General features: G+C 43.4%; 3 protein-coding genes across 4 annotated transcripts; 1 reads left to right on the top strand and 2 right to left on the bottom strand.

Annotated features, from left to right (window-relative positions):
* Positions 1-915: 915 nt before the first annotated feature.
* On the bottom strand, positions 916-3,128 carry LOC138949980 (uncharacterized). The gene is made up of 4 exons (XM_070321762.1): positions 3,117-3,128; positions 2,406-2,787; positions 1,953-2,004; positions 916-1,615 (listed from the first exon to the last, which is right to left on the bottom strand). The coding sequence occupies exons 1-4, from the start codon at positions 3,126-3,128 to the stop codon at positions 916-918; spliced, it is 1,146 nt and encodes a 381-aa protein (XP_070177863.1).
* Positions 3,129-12,110: 8,982 nt separating this feature from the next.
* On the bottom strand, positions 12,111-15,709 carry LOC138949979 (uncharacterized). The gene is made up of 4 exons (XM_070321761.1): positions 14,279-15,709; positions 13,562-13,754; positions 12,205-13,011; positions 12,111-12,119 (listed from the first exon to the last, which is right to left on the bottom strand). The coding sequence occupies exons 2-4, from the start codon at positions 13,745-13,747 to the stop codon at positions 12,111-12,113; spliced, it is 1,002 nt and encodes a 333-aa protein (XP_070177862.1). The 5' UTR covers positions 13,748-13,754; positions 14,279-15,709.
* A 1,973-nt stretch (positions 15,710-17,682) lies between these two features.
* Positions 17,683-20,972, top strand: LOC138950984 (uncharacterized). 2 transcript variants are annotated; one of them, XM_070322694.1, is made up of 4 exons: positions 17,683-18,482; positions 19,070-19,201; positions 19,438-19,572; positions 20,418-20,972. In XM_070322694.1, exons 1-4 carry the CDS (start codon positions 18,471-18,473, stop codon positions 20,460-20,462), a joined length of 324 nt encoding a protein of 107 aa, XP_070178795.1. In that variant the 5' UTR covers positions 17,683-18,470; the 3' UTR covers positions 20,463-20,972. The 2 variants fall into 2 exon arrangements, with proteins under 2 accessions (XP_070178795.1, XP_070178794.1); XM_070322693.1 differs by lacking the exon at positions 20,418-20,972 and having other exon boundaries at positions 19,438-20,154.
* The last annotated feature ends 3,053 nt before the right edge of the window (positions 20,973-24,025 follow it).

Below are 24,025 nucleotides of genomic sequence, written 5' to 3'. Positions count from 1 at the left end.
CACACACACACACACACACACACACACACACACACACACACACACACACACACACACACATACACACACAATCTAAGAGGAGTCGCTATGTTGGTTGCGAGGTAGTTTGTGATAGTAGTTCCGAGACACTGTTCAATACTAGTAAGGCACAGAAAACTGCTGTTGCAAACGGCAAGCCTTCATGTGGTTAAGGTAAGCCTGCATTACAGTTGGGTGGACAGGCGGCGGCAGGAGGCGCTGAACAGGGTCACTGCCGTAAGGAGCACCAGACATTGGAGCGGGAAAGTGGCGATCAGCTGCACCGTGATCACCCACAGGATAGCTGTCCTCTCGAGGACGTGCGTACCTCCTGGGGTCAACGGCGGCCCGGTAGACTGGCTCCTCAAAAGAAACCCCGGGATTTGGAAGGCTAGGGAAGGCACCTGGGGGTGGCGACACGTGGACACTGGTGGGCGGTGGTGACTGCTGATTCGTGGCGTTGAAGAAAGGAGACACAGGAGGCTGGGGAGACCTGTCCATGTGGCAAGGTTGGGGTGGGGGGTATGAGTAGTGTTGTGACTGCTGCTGGGATAACGGAGGAAATTCAGAGTCATAATGGGGGGATGAGAAGGTTTTCGGGTTGGTGGACGGATGCGCGGGTCGCTTTATGGAGGAGTGTTGGAGGGCGAAGGTGGCCTCGTCCTTAGAGTGGACAGGTCGCCTGGCTGGATGATTGGGGGCGGGGAACAAGGTCTCTGCCAGTCTGGCTGTTCCTTTGGGGCTGGGGTGGATCCTGTCCCTGTACAGGGCCATGCGGGGCGCCCCATTTGCAGTGATGAAAACAGGCGTGTTGTCTACGAAAACAACGCCCAGACGTTCACATACCACAGCCAAGTTTTTGTTTGACGGGTTGATGACGTCGTTCAATGGAGAGCGTCATCGTGCGGGAATAATGGATGATGCACGGAGACTGACGTAGGGGAATGCCAGTCTCAGTGATGTCACGACATCCTTCCACGCGTCAGTCGTTACCGCCAGAGATGAATGAACACAGGTGTTGATGCCAACGTGAAACGTGACCTGTTCCACCTTCGGCACCGGCTCTGTGCTGTGTGCCCAGGCTGCTAGCTGTTCTGGTGTCATTCCTGGAATGCACACTTTCCTTGCAGCGTCCTTCGTGGGCACGGATTTGCTTAGGTCAATATTTCTGACGACCGAGTCTCCTAGCAGTACGGTTCTGGCGTTTCTGTCAACCGCCATGGTACTAAGTCTGTCGGCAGGGGAGAGGCGGGTTGGTTTCTTGGACAGACTGCCTCGCTCTTCCTTGTGGACACCGGCGGCTTCCTCATCTAACTCTGCAGCAGACGCCTCATCACAGACGGATGAATCGTCTTTGTCAGATGAGGACAGAGGTATATCAGACGGGGGTTTGGCTGAGGGGGTTGGGAATGCGTCTGCATCTACCGCTGAGTGTCCGCCTTCGCTGGATGGTGTGGCGAGTGACTGGTTCCTTTGATCAGTGGGAGTTGGGGGTGGACTGCGGGGAGGAGAAGCATTGTTTGTAGCTTGGGGTAAGGCCATTCGCCTCTCAATGTGATCCACTGTTTCAATCGTCTCCTTCCTCGACTTCAGTGTTCTGTGACGGGAACACACTGAAGTAATCTGCATCATAAAAACACTGCATTTCACGTGCATTCCGAGAACCTGTTCTTGCATTCAAATCTCCAAACAAAATAAAGGGCAAATCACTAACGTTTTCTATAAGATCCAAAATACACTCTTCCATAATAGACACACCATTTGAAATTTCAGTTTCGTTGTAATAGGCAGAGTTGGCTGGTGGTAGATATGTCCCTAGCAGTAATACATCACTCTCTAACCCCAGCAACTCTTTTCCTAATTTTAATACAACGCAATTATCGTATTCTGTTTCTACTCTTTCGACGAAATGGCTGATTTCTTTTTTAACCAACAAAGCTACACCACCGGAGAGACGCCCGGTGACTGCGTCTGAAACTTTTAAACCTGGAGAAAGAAACACATCATATAACGGAAAAATCAAGGACGGAAAGGTAACTGAAAACGTTTCAACTAGCAAGACAATATCAAACTTCTCAATGTAGGCTCTTATTTCACAGTCATAAACATTTCTCAACACTTCAATATTATATGTCATAAACTTGACAATCCGTCGAGTACTGTCACAGTTGGCCCGGCCTACCCCTCATTCATTTGACTTCGTGGCAGTATCGTTACCACGGCTCAAAGTGTCAGCTGTCGACCACAATCAACCACAGCCCTCGACCTTGTCCGTGGCCTGTCGGTCATCACGCCTTGCACGGGGTTTTCGGCATTACTTGGTTCTAGGGCATCATGAAAAACAACATCGCGTTCAACCCTCGTGGGGTTTCCTTGTATTACCGTACTGAGAGGGAGTGAGGCGGTTGTGTTGTCGTCATCGATGACGGGTTCGATGGTGTCTTCCTGCGGGGAAGCCCCAAGGTCAGCCACCGGCGACTGGGGCAAGGCGTCTTGCGCGGGCGAAGGCTCCTCTGTCGTGACGTCTGAGCGCGCAGAAACTCGGGAGTCCCCTGACTCTGACGCTGGCTTGTCGTCCCCGTGAGGTGGTCGGTCCCTCTGGCACTCTGCTTCGCTGTCTGTGCCTGTAAGGCTGGGAGCTGATGGGATTTTGAAGGGGGGCGGGGATTTGGAGGTGGGCGGGGATTTGGAGGTGGGTGGGGATTTGGAGGGAGGTGGGGATTTAGGGGTGGGTTGGGGTTTGGAGCGGGGCAGGGATGGGAATAGACCCTATCGATATTCCAAGTTCTCGCATCGCTCGCGACATCTCGCGCCGCGAGAACGGGATTTAAGAACCTAAAAGAGCTCGCGTGAATACTTCTGACCGTACTGTGCGACCTGCGTAAAGCGTATTCTCTGTACTTGCCGTTGGTTTTTAGTTCATAGATTCTTGTGAGAAAAAGTTTAGAAGAGATAGAAGTTCACCATGAACTTAGAAACCTTCCGGCTGTGGAAAGTTAAGCCACTTCAAGATTTTTTACGTGTAAGAGGCGTAAAAACAAGTGGTACGAAAGACGAACTTGTTGCCCTTGTGTTCGCGTGTCACATCATGGACATACCACCCCAGCCATCGGTCGAGGACAACAAAAAAACTCTTTCCAAAGAGTATGCCGATCTGTTGTTTATAGACGGGAACCGACTGCCGGATCCGTTTTCTGAGTTGAAGACAGGATGGGAGGACGAGTCTGGGTCTGCACGCAAAAAATGGCCCCCAACAATGTATGGTGACATGATCGAGTTCATGGCTGAATGGTGAGCGTTTTACTTGTCTGTTATAATAATTATACCTTCTCTTTAGTGTCTACACATGTGATGATTAAAGCAGTGACTGTTTATAAAGTGAAACATTTTGCTGTTAAAGGCGCGTTAAATCTTAAACTTTGATTTGAGTGAGGTGAAAAAGTCCACTGGCTACTCCTGTGTTTAATGTGACTGTAACTTTTTTTTTTACTTTTAGTGTAACTGTAAGTGTAGTTACTAGTAGAACTTGAGAAAGTTGAAAGCATAGACAGTTATTTTCACATGTCTAGAGCTGCAGTGTACTCAAAAGTCAAAATCAAATCGGGTTATGTTTCATCTTTTCCAGTGGTGTTCCTGGACAACGCAGAAAGAAGATTCTTTCTGAGTACAAGGATGGAAAAGGATACAGCTACTTTGCAAGCGGATTCCTGCAGCAGGTCCAGTACCATCAAGTCTGCGAAGGAAGCAAGTTCTGCTTCTTGATGGCGAAGGCGACACCGTCCCAGAACATCAGGAACGTGCCTCACAAAGCTTGGGTCCTCATCGACAAGGAAAGTGGCCAGATTCGCAGTGCATACTGCACTTGTATGGCAGGGTAAGTGCATGTTAATTTGTAAAAACTATACTGTAACAAGAGGCGAAGCCTTCAAGGCTCCCGTAAGAAATCAACAAACAGTAACATAACACAAACTCACTCACTCCGTAACACACACACACAAACACACAAACAAACACACACACACACACACACACACACACACACGCACACACACACACACAGTTAAAACTAACGCATCATATCAACTCCATGTATAATTTTCAAAAGAAGGCAAACAGATAAAATGACTAGGGTAATAGGTTAGGTACCTGCCATGTGGGCACTTTTTCCACTGCTGTCCTCAGTCCTATACTTTTCATCAAGACTTGTCACCATGCCGAGTAGATCTAAATTCGGAAGTCTTCATGTGGCTGAGGCATATATCTGACATAGCGTCGATCTTGTTGTAGGTTAACCTCCTTTCTGAAACAAATGGCAAAATGCGATTAGTTATGATGACTACAACCTACACAAATATAAACAGTGTTTTGAAACAGAATAGTCAGGTTATACAAGCCACTTTACCTATGCAGCATGGTAACCCTACAATATGCGAAACATGTCGACTGCAGCAGCCTGGTTCTTAAAATAATTCTGACGGTCAACACAGCCAGAAATGCCAACAAAGACAAGAAAGCTGTGGCAAGGTAAGCTTACCAAACGTTACATAGCGAATCATATGATAGTGCGTAAACAGCAAACAGTAGATCTACAATCAAAGAGAGGATCGAGTCTGGAATGAAACGCGATACAGATCTAGCATTCAAAAACTGTCTTTCACGTTCAAGGAAGTTGTTGCAAAGTACTTAAGACTTACTAAATTGTACAGACAAAACCATGACAGTGCATGTTTTGAATCTGAGGAAAAAATCGTGATCATTTTGACTTTGAGAACAGATTCATTCCGTTTCCTTATATCTGCATGTTCAAGTAAATGGTGGACAGTTTTTTTTCGGGCAGAGTAAACTTAACTTGAGACTCTACTGCAAGTCTTGAAATTCACATAAATCGAACCACGAGCAAAGACATCCAAACATTACAGGCACTTTAGATCAACTCATTTCACTAGAGGTGACTGCCTAGCACTGTGTTTGACATCCGTGTCTGCTGAAATAAAAAGAAATTAAAACAAAACGGATTAACAGTAGGTGACACGTTATCAGAGTGGGAGACACTAGATCTGTCTCTGAACTTACCGGGATACGGCTGCAAGATCGACACTGACTGCCGCGCTTTCGACAGCTCTTCCTCGCGTGGACATTGGAAACACGCTGTGCAGATCAAATTGTAGGAAATCTCCCTTTGGTATCTTCTTTATTTACTTTTCTGGAGCTTAGAAACCGAACAACATGAAATCGTCTTCCCCGGCGAATCGGCGAGGTGAGAACTGGACCACAATCCTTCGCGCGACCCCTGACCTGATCTTGACACCTGACCTGCCGTCTACATGCCAAACACGACACAAATCAGTCAACTGCTTGTACCCCTTCAAAACCCCCCACCACCCGTTTTCTTTGGATACACGCTTTAACTACACACATGCCGACACAATGTTGATCATTGCTTCAATAATTTGAAGATGGTGCTTGAAAATTAACCACGTGAAATGAGTATTTCGGTGTTTAGCCAAAAATGTTAAAGTTTCTACCACAGACATACACACATACATACATACGCACGCACGCACAGACAGACAAAGTTTACCATCGCATAGGCTACACTTACGTGAGCCAAAAATGATTTACCTTTAAATGTATTCCTCATGTTGCAGGAGTTTGTATGTGTTAGCCCTTATACTATTAGAATTTATATTTAAACCAATCACATGCCTCTTGTTCAAGAGTGTAGATATATCATATATTAGTGTTACTCGCTAGTGCTGCTAAAGTCATGTACGTAAGTTGCCAAGTTTTTATTTTTGCACATTCATCTGCTGTGTTCAAATTCATATGGTCCAGGAGTGATCATATTTGTTTTTTTCCAGGCAATTTCCTGTTGCTGATGTTCTCCCCGATTTATTAAAATTATTGCACTCATCATACATTACACAGTTTACAATAATATTTATACTTTTTTCAGGATGTTATCCCAGTGCAACCATGTTGCTGCCATACTGTTCAAGGTGGACTGGGCCTGGTCAGTTTCGGAAAAGTCAGTCACCTCAAACCCTTGCCAGTGGGGGGTACCCAGCGCTAAGGTGGTGGAACCCAGCAAGATTGCTAATATGACTATCTACAAGCCCCAAGCTGAAACAAGAAGAGCAAACGCTCGATCGAGTCACTTTCGCAGTTCTGAATATTATATGAGGCATCAGATGGACAGGAAGAAATTGCTATTCACAACACAATGAGTCACGTTCACATAAAATTTGAGCCCGGTCACTTTTATAGTTTCCGAGAAAAGCCCAACGTTAAGTTGTGTGTTGCCGAACAGAACAGGCTAGTTATCTCCCTTGTTTTTCTGATAACGTTCGTAAAAGGCTACAGATGTAAATACTTTGATGTAAAGAATAATCCTACAAAGTTTCAATCACATCCGATGAACTTTGTCAAAGATATAAAATGTCTAATTTTTCCTTTGACGCTGACCTGTGACCTTGAAAAAGGTCAAAGGTCAACGAAACCATCGTTAAAGTGTAGAGGTCATTGGAGGTCACGACTAAACAAAATATGAGCCCGATCGCTTTGATAGTTTCCGAGAAAAGTCCAACGTTAAGGTGGTGTCTACGGACGGCCGGCCGGACAGACTAACACTGACCGATTACATAGAGTCACTTTTTCTCAAGTGACTCAAAAAGCAGAGTTGGTAAGTACAGAAATTACTGTTTCATTTGGTGTTCAATTTCCTTCCACTAATACAGAGACTGGTAAGCTCATAATAATGTGTTCATATGGACATAGCTGCTGACTGCTATGCTACTTTTTAAGACAACTTGATACGCTGTTACCACATTTTTAATGATTTTATACCTGGTTGGCTCTTTATTTTTGATTTTTGCTCTGTGTAGCGGTCAGAATTTGTGTCTTAAAACATTGTCCATCCACCATAAAAAGTGATACTGCTGCGTGCAGACGCTCTTTATGGTTGTGGTGTTTAATTTTTTTTAATTCCTTGTTTGTATCGATTGAACGTGGGATTTTCCTTCTTTGAACCTTGTGACTTCAACAGATTTTGACATTTCATACATGTCACTGTCAGTCGCAGGCCTTTTCAGTACCGGTAGAACTTATTTTCTCTGTGATTATTTATATATGATATGACAGTTGGCACAAGTAGGATAAATGTTAAATTTGATTTTTTTCCTCCTTTCGTGTTTTTACAGAGCGCAACATCAACCATGCAGCGAAGAGGCTGTTTTCACCACAGCGGAGCCGAGAGGACACGCCTTTCACCCTCGACCAGTGGGCAGGTCTACTTTACAAGCAACAGGATGCTGTAGCGTTCAACTACGCCGTGCCCCACAGAGCTCCTGTCTACAGCGCTGAAGCAGACCTGAACGTGGCTTTGGAGGAGGAAGTGGAGACGGGTGCATGTGTACCGCATCCCCTTCCACATGTGGCCAAGGACTTCACATCAACGAACGAATTTGTCGACTTTATTCGTCAAAATCCAGGTGATGTGGCTGCGTTGGAGGAGGCAACCCGTGACCAGACGGGAGCAACTTGGCGGGAGCAGAGACATGGCCGGATTGGGGCATCTGTAGCCCATATGTGCAAATCGCGGATGGCGACTCTCCAAAAGAAAAAAGGGGACCACAGCAGTATCCTCAAAGCTGTGGAGACTGTCCTGGGTAAAGGACCGGACATCGGCAACTTGCCTGCTGTGAAGTACGGCCGCTTGAAGGAGGATGAGGCGAGGAGAGCATACAGTAAAACGCACAAGGAGCTCTACAAGCATGATGTGCGGACTTGTCGTTTGTGAGGACCGCTGTTATATATCTCAGCCAGCCCCGATGGACTCGTTGATTGTGACTGTGGGAAGGGTTTGGTGGAGATAAAATGTCCCTTGTCAGGGGCAGGAAAGGCTCCAGGAGAGCACCTGGCCTTCCTGCATAAAGTAAATGGTAAACTTGTGCTCAAGCGAAGCCACGCCTATTTCACCCAGTGCCAGCAGCAGCTAGGTGTTACAAAAAGGGCTTTTTGTGACTTTTTGTGTGTACTGTGGCCCAGGCTTCTCTTTCACAGAACGTATTGTTCCGGATCCAGAATTCATGTTAACAAGCCTTCATCTCCTGGATGCCTTTTTTATTCAGCATGTAGCTCCAGCTATGTTGGCTTTGTCTCATGAGATGATTACTGCGACAGCTGTGGAGGCCCCCAAGGATGTGCCACAAGATCCCATAACTGTGAGAACAGCTGATAATGCACCCCAGCCACAAGACCTAACCATAACTGTGAGAACAGCTGATAATGCACCACAGGTTCTGTTGTCTGTGTCTGTGCCAGTTCCAGACCAAGGCAAGTGTACGACTACGAGCACTGTTCATCTGCCAACCTCAATTGTGAAGAAAAAAAGGACTTTGCGCAAGAAAGGACAGTCTCACTCTCAGTCCAACATATACAATTGTGGCACTTGTTTCAAACTGTGTTTGGAGGTGGAGGACATCACACAGCCAGACCAAGAGAGTGTTGGCTGTGACAAATGTGGTGTATGGTTTCACTGCATCTGTGTGAATTTCAAAGATGTGAGTGCTAGCAAATGGTACTGCCCTCCTTGTATTATTTTGTAGTTCTGCTTTTATATTCTAGTTGACAACTTGTGTTCATAGCTTTGTGTCCTACTTACATTGAACAAAATACATAACTTTGTATGTTGTGCTCATTATGATTCAAAATATATACCAGGTTTTTGAGTTATCAGTAATCAAAAGTAATGCCACCTTGTAGAATTTCATACTTTTGATTAGACCACTGCTGTGAATCTGCAACTACAGTTTATTCCACCATGTGATGCATTTATGCAGCCTCTTGGGTTGAACGGTCAGAAAAGTGTAAGATGAACATTGGGGAAATAAGCGACACGTTTTGGCGAAAGAGTTATGAACTACACGCGTCTGCTCGGATGCAATCGGTCGCCTCACCAACCGTTGTTATCTTGTCTAGTAGGAAGCGATTTTCCAGGGCTGCTTCTATTTTGGGGATTTTTTCCTTTGCAGTGGTCTTTTAAGACTTATTGTGATAGATTTAATCACAGAAATATTCCCAAAGCGATTTTAACAATCAATATATCGGCTATGACTGTATGTAGGTCTTAGATACCTACAGATGTGGTTATCATTGGTGCCAGTTTTGTTTTGTTTTGAGACAGATGAAATTGAAACGGACCTCTTTTTTTGGTTGGGATAAAGTAGCTGTATTTTAGAATAAAGAAAAGGAACCATGTTTTCCAGACCTAAATTTTGAGTTCAAGTGTCTTTTTCCTGTTGGTTGGTGCCATGAGAATGTAAACTTCTGGGTGAATGATTAATGGAGTTAAACGATCACATTTCCACACACGCAACCTCCACGCATACAAATGCATAAAATCAACACATGTTTCAAGTCACACAATATTTATTCAGCAGACTGGGGTTTGGATTTACAGAAAATAAGCAGTGCACACAGAATGATCAATCAAAACAATGCGTCAAAAAAAATATGTGAAACACATATTGAAACAGAATGTACAGCTATTTGAATAAGGAGCAGAAAAACCTGAAGGCCTGCATGTTGCGGTTCCATCATTTTGTAACAACACAAAGAAACCACATCAAATATCACTGGGAATGGAATTAACATATTTACACAAAACCACGGGAAAATAACAAAGATCAAAAACAACACGTCAAAAAAGCACTTTTTAAAACAGTACAGCCAATTGGAACAATAATACTGATTCAGTGGATTTACCACACACAAAAAAAGTGCATACTGACTGATCAATCGAATCATGCATCAAATAAAAGTAAGCGAATCACACACATGTACATTTTAATACTGTACAGCCAATTGGAACAAAAACACAGATTCAGCTTTGGGGTGTTGATTTACACAAAATAAGCAGTGAACATGCGTCAATATAAAACATGTAAACAGTAAAGCACACACACATTTTAACACAGCGCATCCAATTTTAAGAAAAAATACTGATTCAGCTGAGTGGGGCGTTTGGATTTACACAAAATAAGCAGTGAACACAGAATGATCAAACAAAACAATGCATCAATTTTAAGTATGTGATTGTGAAGCACACAAACATTTTAAAACAGCACAGCCCATTGGGACAATAATACTGATTGAGCTGTGGGGGGAGTTCTCAGTTTTACTATCTCCAAAACTAAGAAAATGATTGTTAAAAAAGGAGCAGAGAATCTATGGAACCTGAGGCCTGCATGGTGCGGTTTCATCTTGAATTGTAACACAAAGAAACCACAGCAAATATCACTAGGACAATGTAACGGACTAAAATGAGTCAAAAATATGTACACAAGTATGTAAAGTGATGAAGATTCAATTGTAACGTAATAATCACAAGTGTCTTTTTCCTGTTGGTTGGTGCCATGAGAATGTAAACTTCTGGGTGAATGATTAATGGAATTAAACGATCACATTTCCACACACTCAACCTCCACAGTGAACACAGAATGATCAAACAAAAAAATGCATCAATTTTAAGTATGTGATTGTGAAGCAATCAACACAGAATGATCAATCAAAACAATGCGTCAAAATAAAGTATGTGAAACACATATTGAAACAGAATGTACAGCTATTTGAAAATCAAGTGTTAAATAAGGAGCAGAAAAACCTGAAGGCCTGCATGTTGCGGTTCCAAAACCTGAAGGCCTGCATGTTGCGGTTCCATCATTTTGTAACAACACAAAGAAACCACATCAAATATCACTGGTAATGGAAGTAACATATTTACACTAAACAACCACAGCAAAATAACACAAAATGATCAATCAAAAACAACACGTCAAAAAAGCACATACACTTTTTAAAACAGTACAGCCAATTGGAACAATAATACTGATTTAGTGGATTTACCACCAAAAAAAAAAAGTGCATACCAACTGATCAATCGAATCATGCGTCAAATAAAAGTAAGCGAATCACACACATGTACATTTTAACCCTGACTGTTATAACTGTTGTGTTGTATCTCGTTGGGATCATATTTCATTATTTGGTTCATGGTCATTTGTTTGTATATTTCGTTGCGAGTCCAGTATGTTAGGTATTACTCGTAATAATCACAGCAAAATACCACCGGTACAAAAAAGTTCATTTACTCAGAGCATAACAAAAATGTTCCACCAAATGCAGAACAACCTGACCAAAGATAAATATTTATACACACACAACTAAACACATCCAGCACCCTTACACATCAGGAAACAAAGACTGAAGCTTCTGTGTGCCCCCCCCCCTTTCACTGCAACAGCACAAGTTACACTTACTTCACAAGAGCCGGATGCAAGTTGCACACTGCGGCACAAACAACCACAATGTCGTCAATGACTGGCAGAACGCACGTCAAAATCCGAAACTATTTCATACGCCCAATGGCCCTTTCCACATGAATCCTGGCATTCGCAACTTTTTTGGTCTTGGCCACATCACTGCGAGTCATCTGGCCGAGTCCAGAAGCAGGTTCACACCTCGCACAAGGAGGTCAGACTTGATGGTGAAGCCTCTGTCGACTAAGACAGTGTCGCCTCGGTCGAGCTTATCGAGCACCCCAGAGTCTAAAGTGATGGCGCGGTCAGATGCACGCCCCCCCCCAGACCTCTGACAAAAAGGAAATATGGCCATTTGGCGCTATGCATACAAGAAACTTGACAGTGTTGTGGGACTTGAATTGACTATATGTTTTTGCCTGAATTTCCAAATGACTTGGCCTTTCCAGGAAGACTTCAGCACAGTCCATAGTGCACCTGAGCCGGGGGTACTTTTCTGCCATTCCTGCCGGAATCGATTGTCTGGTTGCAAATATGTCTGGCCAATTTACCAAACTCTTCATCTGCTCCGACATGAATCTCAACCATGTTGTGATGGTGGTTGAGCAGGTGCTTATGGAGACACCAAAAAGACCAGAGAGAAAATCAGTGCTGAGTCCCTGTCTAAGTTTGACCATGGTCATTACAAATTCTGCCTTGAGGGGCAGTTTTCTGTTTGGCCATGGTCATTACAAATTGTGCCTTGAGGGGCAGTTTTCTGTTTGACCATGGTCATTACAAATTCTGCCTTGAGGGGCAGTTTTCTGTTTGGCCCTGGCTTCCGTGGTGTACCGGCAAACTTTCGTCGAGCTTTCGTCCACACACATACCTGGGTTCTCTTGGCCCCTTGCCAGTACCGCATGCGTCGCGCCTTGCTCTGCAAGCTCGTAAAAACCCTGTCTAACAGCTGCTTTGATGGAAAACCTGTGTTCTGCCTCACGGCCTTGTTATTTTTCACAAACTGTGTCCATGGAATGTGATTGTTCTTCAAAACTTTCTCCTGAGTACTACACAATTCATTTTCTAAAACTTCTAGGGCAGCACTCACTGCAAAAAGTTTGCGTTTTAGTTCCACAATCACTTTGTCTTTTTCATCACAACATTTACATGCACAATTTGCAAAACACACTGAACTGTATGCATAGTTGTGATCACAGTTTGGTGATGCTGCTTGTGTATCAGGAGCTGCTGTAGCATCGGGAGATGCAGGCGCTTGTGCAGCTGTAGCATCGGGCGATGCAGGCGCTTGTGCAGCTGTAGCATCGGGAAACGCAGGCGCTTGTGCAGCTGTAGCATCGGGAGATGCAGGCGCTTGTGCAACAGGAGACCCACCTGCGGGTGCATCAGGAGATGAAGGAGGCGTCGCAGTTGTTTGTCCTGCTGGTTCATCACAGTTAGGCTGAGAGGTAGCAGCTGGCTCCAAATCAACGTGCTTTTCCTTCTTTGTGTGATGCTGGAATATATTGTGTGAGTTACACCGGCGTCTAGGGAGGCTCCGCTCCTTCACTTGCTTCCTGTTATGACCCAGGTCCAAAGTTGGGATGGTACCACCTGGAATGAAGTGTAGGGAGCACACACGACTTTCGTTGTTGGGTTCCCATCTCTTGTAGCTGCTGGCTGGATCTTTCCGATGCATCTGTAAAAACACAATTTTGCACAGGAATGTAACTATCTATCTCTATTTCCAACTCAAAATTGTTATTAGTACACGCATCATTGAGTGGACTGGACTCAATAGACCCTATCGGTATTCCAAGCTCTCGCAATCTTCAAAGGACAGCAAAGTATGTTGTACAGCTATCTCGTGCAAGCTGCAAAAGCCGAGGCTCAAAGTTCTCGGGACGTACAAAACATAACAAAGCGTGCTTCTTGCAGATATCTCTCGCAAAGGCTACTTTGATACCGAAAAGATCTATTGATTACACTTTAATATTTACCTTAAGTTTCAACACACTTATCTTGAGTCATGGTATTGCTCAGGTGTTCAAGTTCCTTAATATGTTTGAAAGTTTGCTTACAAGATTCGTGCCGTTGACAAACAGTGTACATTTTGCATTGGTTAGCTGCTGTTTATATTTGCTTTAAAAATTGGGAATTACAGAGCTTGCTTGTTGTTTTCTATGTTTTCTATGTTCTCGCCTCCTCAACTATTTTCACTGGGGTGGGAAAAGAGCATACAAAATTACCTGCTTGATCCATTCTTCACGCAGGACATGCTCTTTCTTTGCTGCTGGAAAGGGACGAAGTTCATATGGCCAGCCACAGTCACAGCTCCTCTGTGCAATGTGGTGTCTTTCACAAATTTCAGCTCCCCATTTCCTGAGCTTGGTTTCGCTGTTGCGGCAAGAAGTAACCGCACATGTTCTTGGCATGATGATCCTGGAGAAGCAAGATAAGTAAGTTGTGAAAATAACATTTAAGATAAATTGTAACCAATGATGATGATAACCAAAATGATAAATTCAGACAGGAGAAAAAGAGATTGAATCATTGATAGACTGTATAACATCTCCGAATCTCGATGGTCTCACCGTACACAGCCACCCCACACTGCAGCTGGTAAAGTGGTATCACTTTCATTTTTCAACCGCACATTTATCATCTAGATTCATACCAACTCACGAAGAAGTCAAATCAAAATGAATTTCCCCCCAAAAAGTGTAAACATATGTATGTCAAACAACCAGTCACAAATTATACATTTATTGCAATGTCCGCAGACTTTGGTCCGGACGAAAAAACTTCGATACCATGTCTCTCCGAACAGATAACATTGACTGAGCAGAAAATCATCGACTCACGAACTTGAAGTTGTTCGTAAAGATGGTGGACAAATTATACGAAGCCATTTAATTCCAACAGAGAATTCAAAATATAGTTTGCGACTTTGGAAATTGCCATACCTTTCATCACGAAGCTTGGAAGTACAGGAACGCACGTTTTTCTGGTCGGTCCTAGCGTCGTCTCAGCCACTGCGAAAGCGAAACTCGGCTCAAAGGAGGATCGGAAATCTCGTCTCGCGAAGGCCGCGAGATTTTAACATCGCGAGAACTGCCGAGATACCGAAAAGGTCTATTCCCCGGGCTCTAAAAGACCCGAAGGAGCGTCGTTCTGTCGTGGATGCGGGTGAGTGTCACGGTGTTGGACCCAGCCGTGAAGCCTGGAATCCTGCCGCGCTGCATCACGGTACCTGCTTTGGTGCCTGTCGTAGTGCGTAGCTTCGTTGTGCCTGTCGTGGTTGGCAGCACGAGAGTACCTGTCGTAGTTGGCAGCATCTGCGTACTCGTTCATGTACCTGTTGTTTTGGGCTGCGGCTGCGTAACTCCTGTGATGTTCCTTGTCGTTCTGGTGCCTGTGGCTGCGGCGAGATTGGAGCGGTCCGTCCACAACCAGCGTGTTGCCCCTGTAGTATGCGTGGATCCCCCTGTCACGATGCTGTCGGATAATGCTTTGCTGTCTTGACGTCAGATCACATGCGACCCTCACACCTTTCTCGTTCAACTTGTCTCTGCCTTTTGTTAAAATGTCCATTTTGTCTGACCACTTCGCCAACTTTGCTATCATAGGTTGCGGTCCTGATCTGTTCGTGTGAAGGCGATGTGCACGTACTATGTCGTCACGCGACCATTGTTTATCTGGTACTGTGTTTTGCAGCACGTTTATCAGGGCAGTGGCACACACGTCATAACTTTCTTTTCCACTTGTGTCAGTCTGGGGAACGTTGAAAAACTTTAGATTGTCTCTTCTGGAAAAGGCTTCTAGTGTATCAAGCTCGTCATCAACGGATCCGCGGAAATGTTCTAGTCTATCTTCCATTTCTCTCTGACTGTTTTCAAGAAAATCCATTCTGGATTGGATAAGACCTATCTGTTCAGTCACTGCTCGCAGAGAATCCTCCATGCGTCCTACTAGTCTGGTTGAAAGGTCAGCGAATCGTTCATCAAAATGGCGGAAAATTGTACCCTCCAACCTTGATGCGTGTTGCTCGTTTGTACTAAGAATCATCTTGTGGAGTCTTTCTTCAATGCCTTCTTGAAAGCTATGCACTGGTCCCGGGTTTCTTTCAATGTCATTGGCACACATCAACACATGAAGTAAGATGACTGTCAACAACACACACTGTACTCTGGCCGTGCTCGACTTTCTCGTGAAACTGTTGATCATGGCTGCTGTCACTTTTACCCGTTTGCACATGAAGTTCAGAAAAACAGCACGAAATCCACCACAAATGGCACGGAACGCTATATTTTCCACCGGCATTCTAACTGTTGTAGTCTTGCATACACTTGTACCACGGACCTACATTCTACTGGATGGCTGTCTCAGTGCGCGCTCGACCCTTACAGAAAAGAAAAGTCGCTGCGACCTCGCTGCGACCTCGTTGCGAGGTCGCAGCGATCTAAACACATCGCAGCAACTAGTCGCAGCTGGTCACGGCTAGCCGCGATGTTGGCGCGAGCCTCGCAACAACATCGCGGCTAGCCGCGACCTTGGCGCGAGCCTCGCGACAACATCGCGGCTAGCTGTGACCCTGGCGCGAGGCTCGCGACAAGAGCGCGGCTAGCTGCGACCATGGTGCGAGGCTCGCGCCAACATCGCGGGTAGCTGCGACCTTGGCGCGAGCCTCGCAACAACATCGCAGGTAGCTGCAACCTTGGCGCGAGCCTCACAACAACATCAAAGTTAGCTGCGACAATTGGCGCGAACCTCGCAACAACATCGCGGGTAGCTGCGACCTTGACGCGAGCCTCGCAGGTAGCTGCGATCTTGGCGTAAGTTTCCGAACAACATCACAGCTAGCCGGGACCTTAATGGAGGCTTTTTCAATATCATATGGAGGGGCCTGCTTATAGAGCGATTATTGTGTCTGACTCTCTGAGTGGCCCTATTTGCAAATATTCTTACCATCTTGGCACAAGAATGAGACATGGTGGCAGCAAATATTATTCAGAAACATAACACTCAGCTTGCTTCATGTTTTAAAAAATATTACAAAGTAAATATTTTCTTTTGTTTTTAAGCAAAAAGTGTATTTTGGCATTAATTCTTCTGTTAAAGGGATGTATAAATCAGCAGCCCGAAATTCTTGTTTGTTTACCAACTGCCAGAGACTTTTATTCTGTAGTTTCACACAAAATGTTGTTGAAGCAAAATTCAAGGCTTAAAGGTCGTCTACATTTCTGCTTTTTTTTCAATAATCTTATGGTTAGATTTCGCTAAAAAGTTATGTCAGATGATGAATGAAGCATGGGGAAATTTTTTTAACAAAATAAAAATAAATGTAAAAAAAAGTTTTTATTTTTGAGAAGTACAGTATAACACTTCCAATGTTTTGATTTCCATGTGGAGAGAGCATGTGTTTTAACTATAAATATCGACCAATCAAATTCATGTCACTATGCTGACAGCCACACCCACAGCAACAGTTTGACACAGTGTATTAGAGCGCTGTCCACGATGTTTTGTTAAACGCACGAAATGCATGGTATTTGAGAGGACTTTTGCCCTTGGCATTTGACAAATAAGGATATCGTACTACGCTGCATTACTTTCATGAATTTTCAATCGGCTACCCTGGCTTCGTCCTTCCTGATCGAAGGGGAGTGTATTTTTGATATTTGTAGGGAATAGCTAGACTTAGTATTTGATGCCGATTTCTGTATAAAAATGTAGACAAACACCTTTAAACTCGAGTATTATATTTTCACAAAGATGGTCGCAACCGTTTATATGGCATGTTGCATTTCCATTTAAAAATCAGGTAAAGTGTTATCTTGTGCTTCTTTAAAATTTGGGAGCTAGAAAGTACCATGGTGATGTGTTGCTAACTGCATTTAGCTTAGGGAGTTTACTATTGCCCATTAAACTCAAAGTGTACAACCAGCCTATATTATAAAGACTTAATTAACAGAAATGATCAGATTCAGAGCATACATGACAGCACACGAATGGAAGCACTACATATAGCTTGCACACCAACAAACAAGAGAAATTTTAACTGGCAGTGTGACGATCAAACAATTCCATTAAAAAATATAGCTGGAACCCTAGCTGTTTTGCGCTTGGAGTATTCTCAAACAAATTTGGCATATATATATATATATTTTCAGGAAAAAAAAGGTGTACTCCATACATTTGACCGTTGCAACATTAAAAAGTTTACCAAAACATTTAAACCAAATGCTTCTTTCAATGTGTAATGACAAAAGCGGTTACCATTGATCAAATTTATGCAGAGTTGTAAAGTTGTTATAATCATTAAACCATACTGATCGTATTTTTAGACAAACAAGCATACATAGTCTAATACGGCAATAATTATGTGTTCCCAGGTCTTGATCACAGGCGGAAGGTATCGTCCACTGGTCTTTCTGTGATCTTATAGGTACCCCAAACCTTCTTTGTATCACTTAGCTCCTAGCCGCAATCGGGATTTTTTCCACCCCATTTCAAAGGACCAGACCATGCTGTTTTAAAGGTTATTAGAACCACTAACCGATGACTGAAGGTTAGAGAAATGCACCTGAAGATGCCAAAAATGTGAAGAAATTCACCGAATAAAATAAAAAATGTATACCACATCAAAATACATACCATTTTCGTTAGTTAATTTGTGTTTACTATGTGATTTTGTATGAATATTTTATTGAAGTACCGTTCAGCCTCACACAGCCTCCGCGCGCTGTGATGCGCAACATTTTTCAGTTCGGTCGTCGTACTTTACGCTCTCTTGCTCCGCGTCAAAGAAACTACAATGGGTGTTTTAAAAGAGCAGAGCTAGCTCTATAATTTCGTATATTTTGAGAACTGGAAAACAAAGTGACCAAAAATTGCGGTTGAAGTTTTCAAAATCAAACTACCGACAACTTTATCACACTGCCAAATGAAATACACCATTCGATTCAGCTCGAATTTTTCTTTAAACAAGCAAAAAATGAAGTCAGTCCGACATGTGTCCTCCGAGCAAGACGCCCAAAACGAGGCTCGAATAGCTTTGCCTGCAGTTTTGAAAATGGCGACCGGTGGCTCAAGCCGCGATTACCGACTCAACAAATTCGACCCAAGCATTCTTTTCGTCCGGCACATCGATTCAAGATGTTCTGTTCGGTAAGTTTAGACATATTAAAGTATTGATTGAATGTTTTTAATGGCGGATGTACGAAATGACAGAAGGTATTTTGTACTGAATTTGACGAAGTGGTTCGACTTCGATGGCCTGTCTGTGTTTCAAGCGGAAGGGTTGTGTTACGAACCGCTTTCGTTTTTTTCTCTAACCCAATAGAATCTAATGACGAAAATAATCATTGACAATGTATCTAAAGATATAAAAAAAAACTATTTCTGGTGCATCTACGAAATGAAAACATTGCATATTGTTCAAAAACTGATTTTATTCTGGTCACGTAACTTCTTCTTTTCTTGCACCAGCTGAGTGGAAACCAAAAGTAGAATTCACCAGCTGACTCTGAGAACGTTTTGCGGACTCGCAATGTTTCGCACATGTATGTCGACTTATTTCGTGTGAGAAAACAGATATTACAGATATATTTTTTATAAAACACTGGTAGCTGCTTTTTCATTTATTGAAAATGAAATAACTGACTTTTCTTCTTTGAGTTTGAATGGTGTTTTTCTTTCTGCAGAAGTAGTGTTTGATGTTATTGTTATAACTTACTTTTTGTTCTTTTCTCCAGATGACACACATGCACCAACAACTTGCTAACTATTTTCTTGCCTCTGGCCGTGGCAGACCTCCAAATCCACCGGGGCTGACAAACAAGGTTTTGCTGCAGTTACAGAGGCAAAGTGGCAAGCCCTCTTCAGTGGTAAGTACTCGGTTGATCACAACTCTTTTTTGTCTTATAGATATGCTTATGTATTTATAAACAGGCTAGCAATCCTTTGCGTCTTTTCTTTATCCACTAAAATTAATTACACAATAATAATAGACATTGATAATTTGTATTTATTTCTTTGGCTGTCCCTTTTACTATACTGCAGCATAGTTCATGCACTGGTATATTATCTTTTGGAACACAGACTGATATTGACTTTTTTTCAGGTCCACTCCTGGCTTGAGAAGCTCTTCCCAGAAGTTACCTTTTCTGTGGATCGGATTGGTGGTGTCATTGATCGCACGGAGAAGCAATTCAAGGAGCACCTCAGTGGGGAGACAGGAACAACAGCATTTCTTCAGGTTGTCAGAGATCTTGATTCAGAGATGAGATTCCCAAATTTTGACATAAGAGGGTAAAGGAAGTTTGGGGTCCAGGGGCAACGCCCCTTGTGGGAGTCAGGGGGCTGAAGCTGATGCGTTTTTAGCATTTACATAACAAAAAATTGCTCAGAAATGAGTCTTAGCAGCAGAATATTTTGATTAGAACTTTGGGCATTGTTCATGCATTTCTAGAATGAATCTCACAAATAAACAACAACAGTCACTGAAAATAACATCACACTCACAGACTGACAAACACAAGTGTGCACACAAGGACAAATATGTGGTCAAATGGTCTTTCAACACTCTCTTGCCTCTCTATTTGTAGCCCAGTACTTTATTACACCACGTGCATTGTGCCTTCCCCGAACATTCAACTTTTGAACCGAATCTCCGAGACGGATGGACAGTTTTTGTCCCTTCACTTCGGTAGTTATAATTTCGTCTTTCCACGCCCAAACCCATTTGTTCTTTAGCCCTTTATCAATCTCAGAAGCTAAAGCATGTTCTGTTTCTGCCAACAATCGCATTGACGACGCCATCTTGCTAAAGTGGCTAAAGTCAACATAAATCAGCCCATTTAGGAACTTCCGCGATGAAGACACTGATGATGAGGAGAAACTTGTTCCCAAATGGACAGTTCGTACACGGGTCTAAAGTTCATTTCGTAGATTTTTGGTTTTGAGCTCGGCGGAGATTTTTTTGTCGGAGGTATTGTCGGTCCGGACAATCAAAAACCGGTCTAGTCTTTTGGGAGATTCAGTCATTGGCAGGTCAGATTTTTGATAATCAACCTCTACCCCCCCCCCTTTTTTTTTCTCAAGGGATCTGGACGATTTAGGAAAACGGTCCTGGGGATCAACTTTTGAGCAGAATTCCGCGAAAAAGCGGAAGAATCTCATCTCTGTTGATTTTGTTTCTGATGCACTCAGCCACCTTGGGGAGAACTTCTTGGAGAGTGCATACACTACTTGGTAGGTATGCAACATATTATGTACTGGTTAGCCTGTAATGTACTGTCTTGATTTCATTTTCGAAATATAGTTTTTCATAATAACTATATCGCTGATATTCAGTACCAAACTTTTTTTTATTTAGCTCTACACTTTTACTTTTAGGGTGTATTGCAATTAACTTTGGAAAAAAGGTTAAGCAGCTGTTTATGGTTAAACAAAAAATTACTCACGAGACCTTTAGCTAAACCCATGTGACATTGGTAAAAAAACCAGCATGAGCGATTGCTAGTGCTGGCGATCTTGTATTTCGGCAACAAATTGTGAACTCTGATGAACTTGTTCGTCCTGATCGCAGGATACAGCTTGCTCTATTTAATCTGAATTTATGCCAAATGAGCTTTCATTAAATAATTTGAATTTAAACCACTTGTTTGTTTTACATTTGAGAATATGCGTCTGCATGTGTTGAACTGCTTCTGTCTCTAGTCAATTTAGAATGTATGTAGCACAATGGCCTGTCAGTGCGAAAGGATTTGCATGCACCCACAAGCTGGTTGCAGCATTTTTCTGGGAGGGTTTAGGTATATTTTAACTGGGACTTTAAACCATCTAAACAATGTTCAGGGTTTGGTAAAGCATTTCCTCCTGCATAACTGCAGTAAGTTATCACTCATCACTAGGTTGCAGCTCACTTGCTGTGAAATTTGAAGGTCGTTGCTTGATGATTTCATGGACATCGCAGTAAACCGTGACAACTGCACAGGTAGCTGCAGCTGGCTCAAGGAAAGCTTGTACGTGGTAAGAATTTGGAGGACAGGCCAGGGATATCCCGGCTCACCCTGGTCGTTGCTAGCTATAGCTGTGACATGGTCGCGGATATATAGCTGTGACTACCACATATAGGTCCGGGTAATCGCGGCTAGCTGCGAGGTAATCGCGGCTAGCTGCGACTACATCACAGCTAGCTGCGACTAGATCACGGCAAGCCGCAGCATGATCCCAGGAACATCGCGGCTAGCTGTGACCTGGTCGCGGCTAGCTGTGACCTGGTCGCAGCTAGCTGTGACCTGGTCGCAGCTAGCTGTGACCTGGTCGCGGCTAGCTGTGACCTGGTCGCGGCAAGCTCACAGTAAGGGGTCCAGGACATCGCGGCTAGCTGTTGCTAGGTCGCGGCAAGCTCGCAGGGAACATCGCAGCTAGCCGCGACCTCATCACATCAAGCTCGCGGGTGGGATCTCCATATAAGGATATATAACTACATCGCAGCTAGCTGCGACTTAGTCGCAGCAAACTTAATTTGCATGGTAAATTACGGCCTCGCAGCGACCTCGCAGCAAGGCTCGCTGCGACCTCGCTGCGAGGCTCGCCACAGGGCCTTTTTTTCTGTAAGGGTCCCTCTCTCGCCTTGTCAGGCAGTGAGAGAAACGAGGTCAAATCAACTGCTAGGGACCGATCACATCCGGTTTCAATTCCACCAGCAATGTCGTCTGCAAAAATTTCAACGTCGACGACATTCTTCGGGTAAAATGAAAGCTATTACTATGTTTTCCGCGTATAACTTATGAACTGTTGATTTTTTAATATTGAAAATCTTCTTGCTTACGTTTTTTGTTCTCCCTGTCGCCGTAAATACTCGCTTTGTCGACTGTAAGTTGTTCAACAGTACACTTGCAGACTTTCCTACTCCTAGTCTACTAAGCTAGTAGTTTGCAAACTTTGGCTTGTTTGTGTTCTCATTAATAGCCTTTTTGTTTTCAATTCGTATAACAACTATGAATATTTCATAGACGGTTTTTTTCCCTCACAGGACGAGGATGAATTCGATCTGACAAAATGATGAAGAAAGGGGAATAATGAAGATTTTTGCTGTGTTTGTTGGGCCAAATTTTTTAAGTCCAAAAAAGGTGAGAAATATTCATAACAAATTCAGTTTTGGGTCTTTTTCAAATCTGTTTGATGCATATTTTCTGTGACCATTCTGGCTATGCTTTGACAGTCAAAACAAAGTGAAGAAAGGGGAAAAATGAAGATTTTGGGTGGGTTTTTTTTGCCAAATATTTCTTAGTCCAAAAAAGGTGAGAAATATTCATAACAAATTCAGTTTTGGGTCTTTTTCAAATCTGTTTGATGCATCTTTTCTGTGACCATTGTGGCTATGCACTGACACACAAAAAAGTGGAGAAAGGGGAGAAATGAAGATTTTTTCATACTACAATAACACAACAGTCAGGGATTAGGGTTACATGTTTACATGTACATTGTCAAGAGGTCAAAACAAATTTTAAAAGCTGTTGGACACTGCACTAAAGTGTTGCTCTAATCAAGGCGAGTCTGGAACAATAGGTCCACCCCACCAAAAAGTGAACATGGAATTAGTTATGAATTTTTTTAGCCTTTTGGCTTGGGTACGGCCAAGTGAACAAGGTGGGAAAGGTTAGAAATAGTCATAACAAGTTCACTTTTGGGTCTTTTTCAAATCTGTTTGCTGCATCTTTTCTGTGACCATTGTGGCTATGCACTGACACTCAAAAAAGTGGAGAAAGGGGAAAAAATGAAGATTTTTTCATACTACACAACAGTCAGGGATTAGGGTTACATGTTTACATGTACATTGTCAAGAGGTCAAAACAAATTTTAAAAGCTGTTGGACACTGCACTAGTGTTGCTCTAATCAAGGCGAGTCTGGAACAATAGGTCCACCCCACCAAAAAGTCAACATGGAATTAGTTATGAATTTTTTTAGCCTTTTGGCTTGGGTACGGCCAAGTGAACAAGGTGGGAAAGGTTAGAAATAGTCATAACAAGTTCACTTTTGGGTCTTTTTCAAATCTGTTTGCTGCATCTTTTCTGTGACCATTGTGGCTATGCACTGACACTCAAAAAAGTGGAGAAAGGGGAAAAAATGAAGATTTTTTCATACTACACAACAGTCAGGGAGGGCGGGGATGTAGCTCAGTCGGTAGCGCGCTGGATTTGTATCCAGTTGGCCGCTGTCAGCGTGAGTTCGTCCCCACGTTCGGCGAGAGATTTATTTCTCAGAGTCAACTTTGTGTGCAGACTCTCATCGGTGTCCGAACACCCCCGTGTGTACACGCAAGCACAAGACCAAGTGCGCACGAAAAAGATCCTGTAATCCATGTCAGAGTTCGGTGGGTTATAGATACACGAAAATACCCAGCATGCTTCCTCCGAAAACAGCGTATGGCTGCCTAAATGGCGGGGTAAAAAACGGTCATACACGTAAAATTCCACTCGTGCAAAAAACACGAGTGTACATGGGAGTTTCAGCCCACGAACGCAGAAGAAGAAGAACAGTCAGGGATTAGGGTTACATGTTTACATGTACATTGTCAAGAGGTCAAAACAAATTTTAAAAGCTGTTGGACACTGCACTAGTGTTGCTCTAATCAAGGCGAGTCTGGAACAATAGGTCCACCCCACCAAAAAGTCAACATGGAATTAGTTATGATTTTTTT

Source organism: Littorina saxatilis, linkage group LG16 (genome assembly GCF_037325665.1).
Source record: "Littorina saxatilis isolate snail1 linkage group LG16, US_GU_Lsax_2.0, whole genome shotgun sequence".
Classification (NCBI taxonomy): domain Eukaryota; kingdom Metazoa; phylum Mollusca; class Gastropoda; order Littorinimorpha; family Littorinidae; genus Littorina; species Littorina saxatilis.
This window is presented reverse-complemented; position numbering and strand designations above follow the sequence as displayed.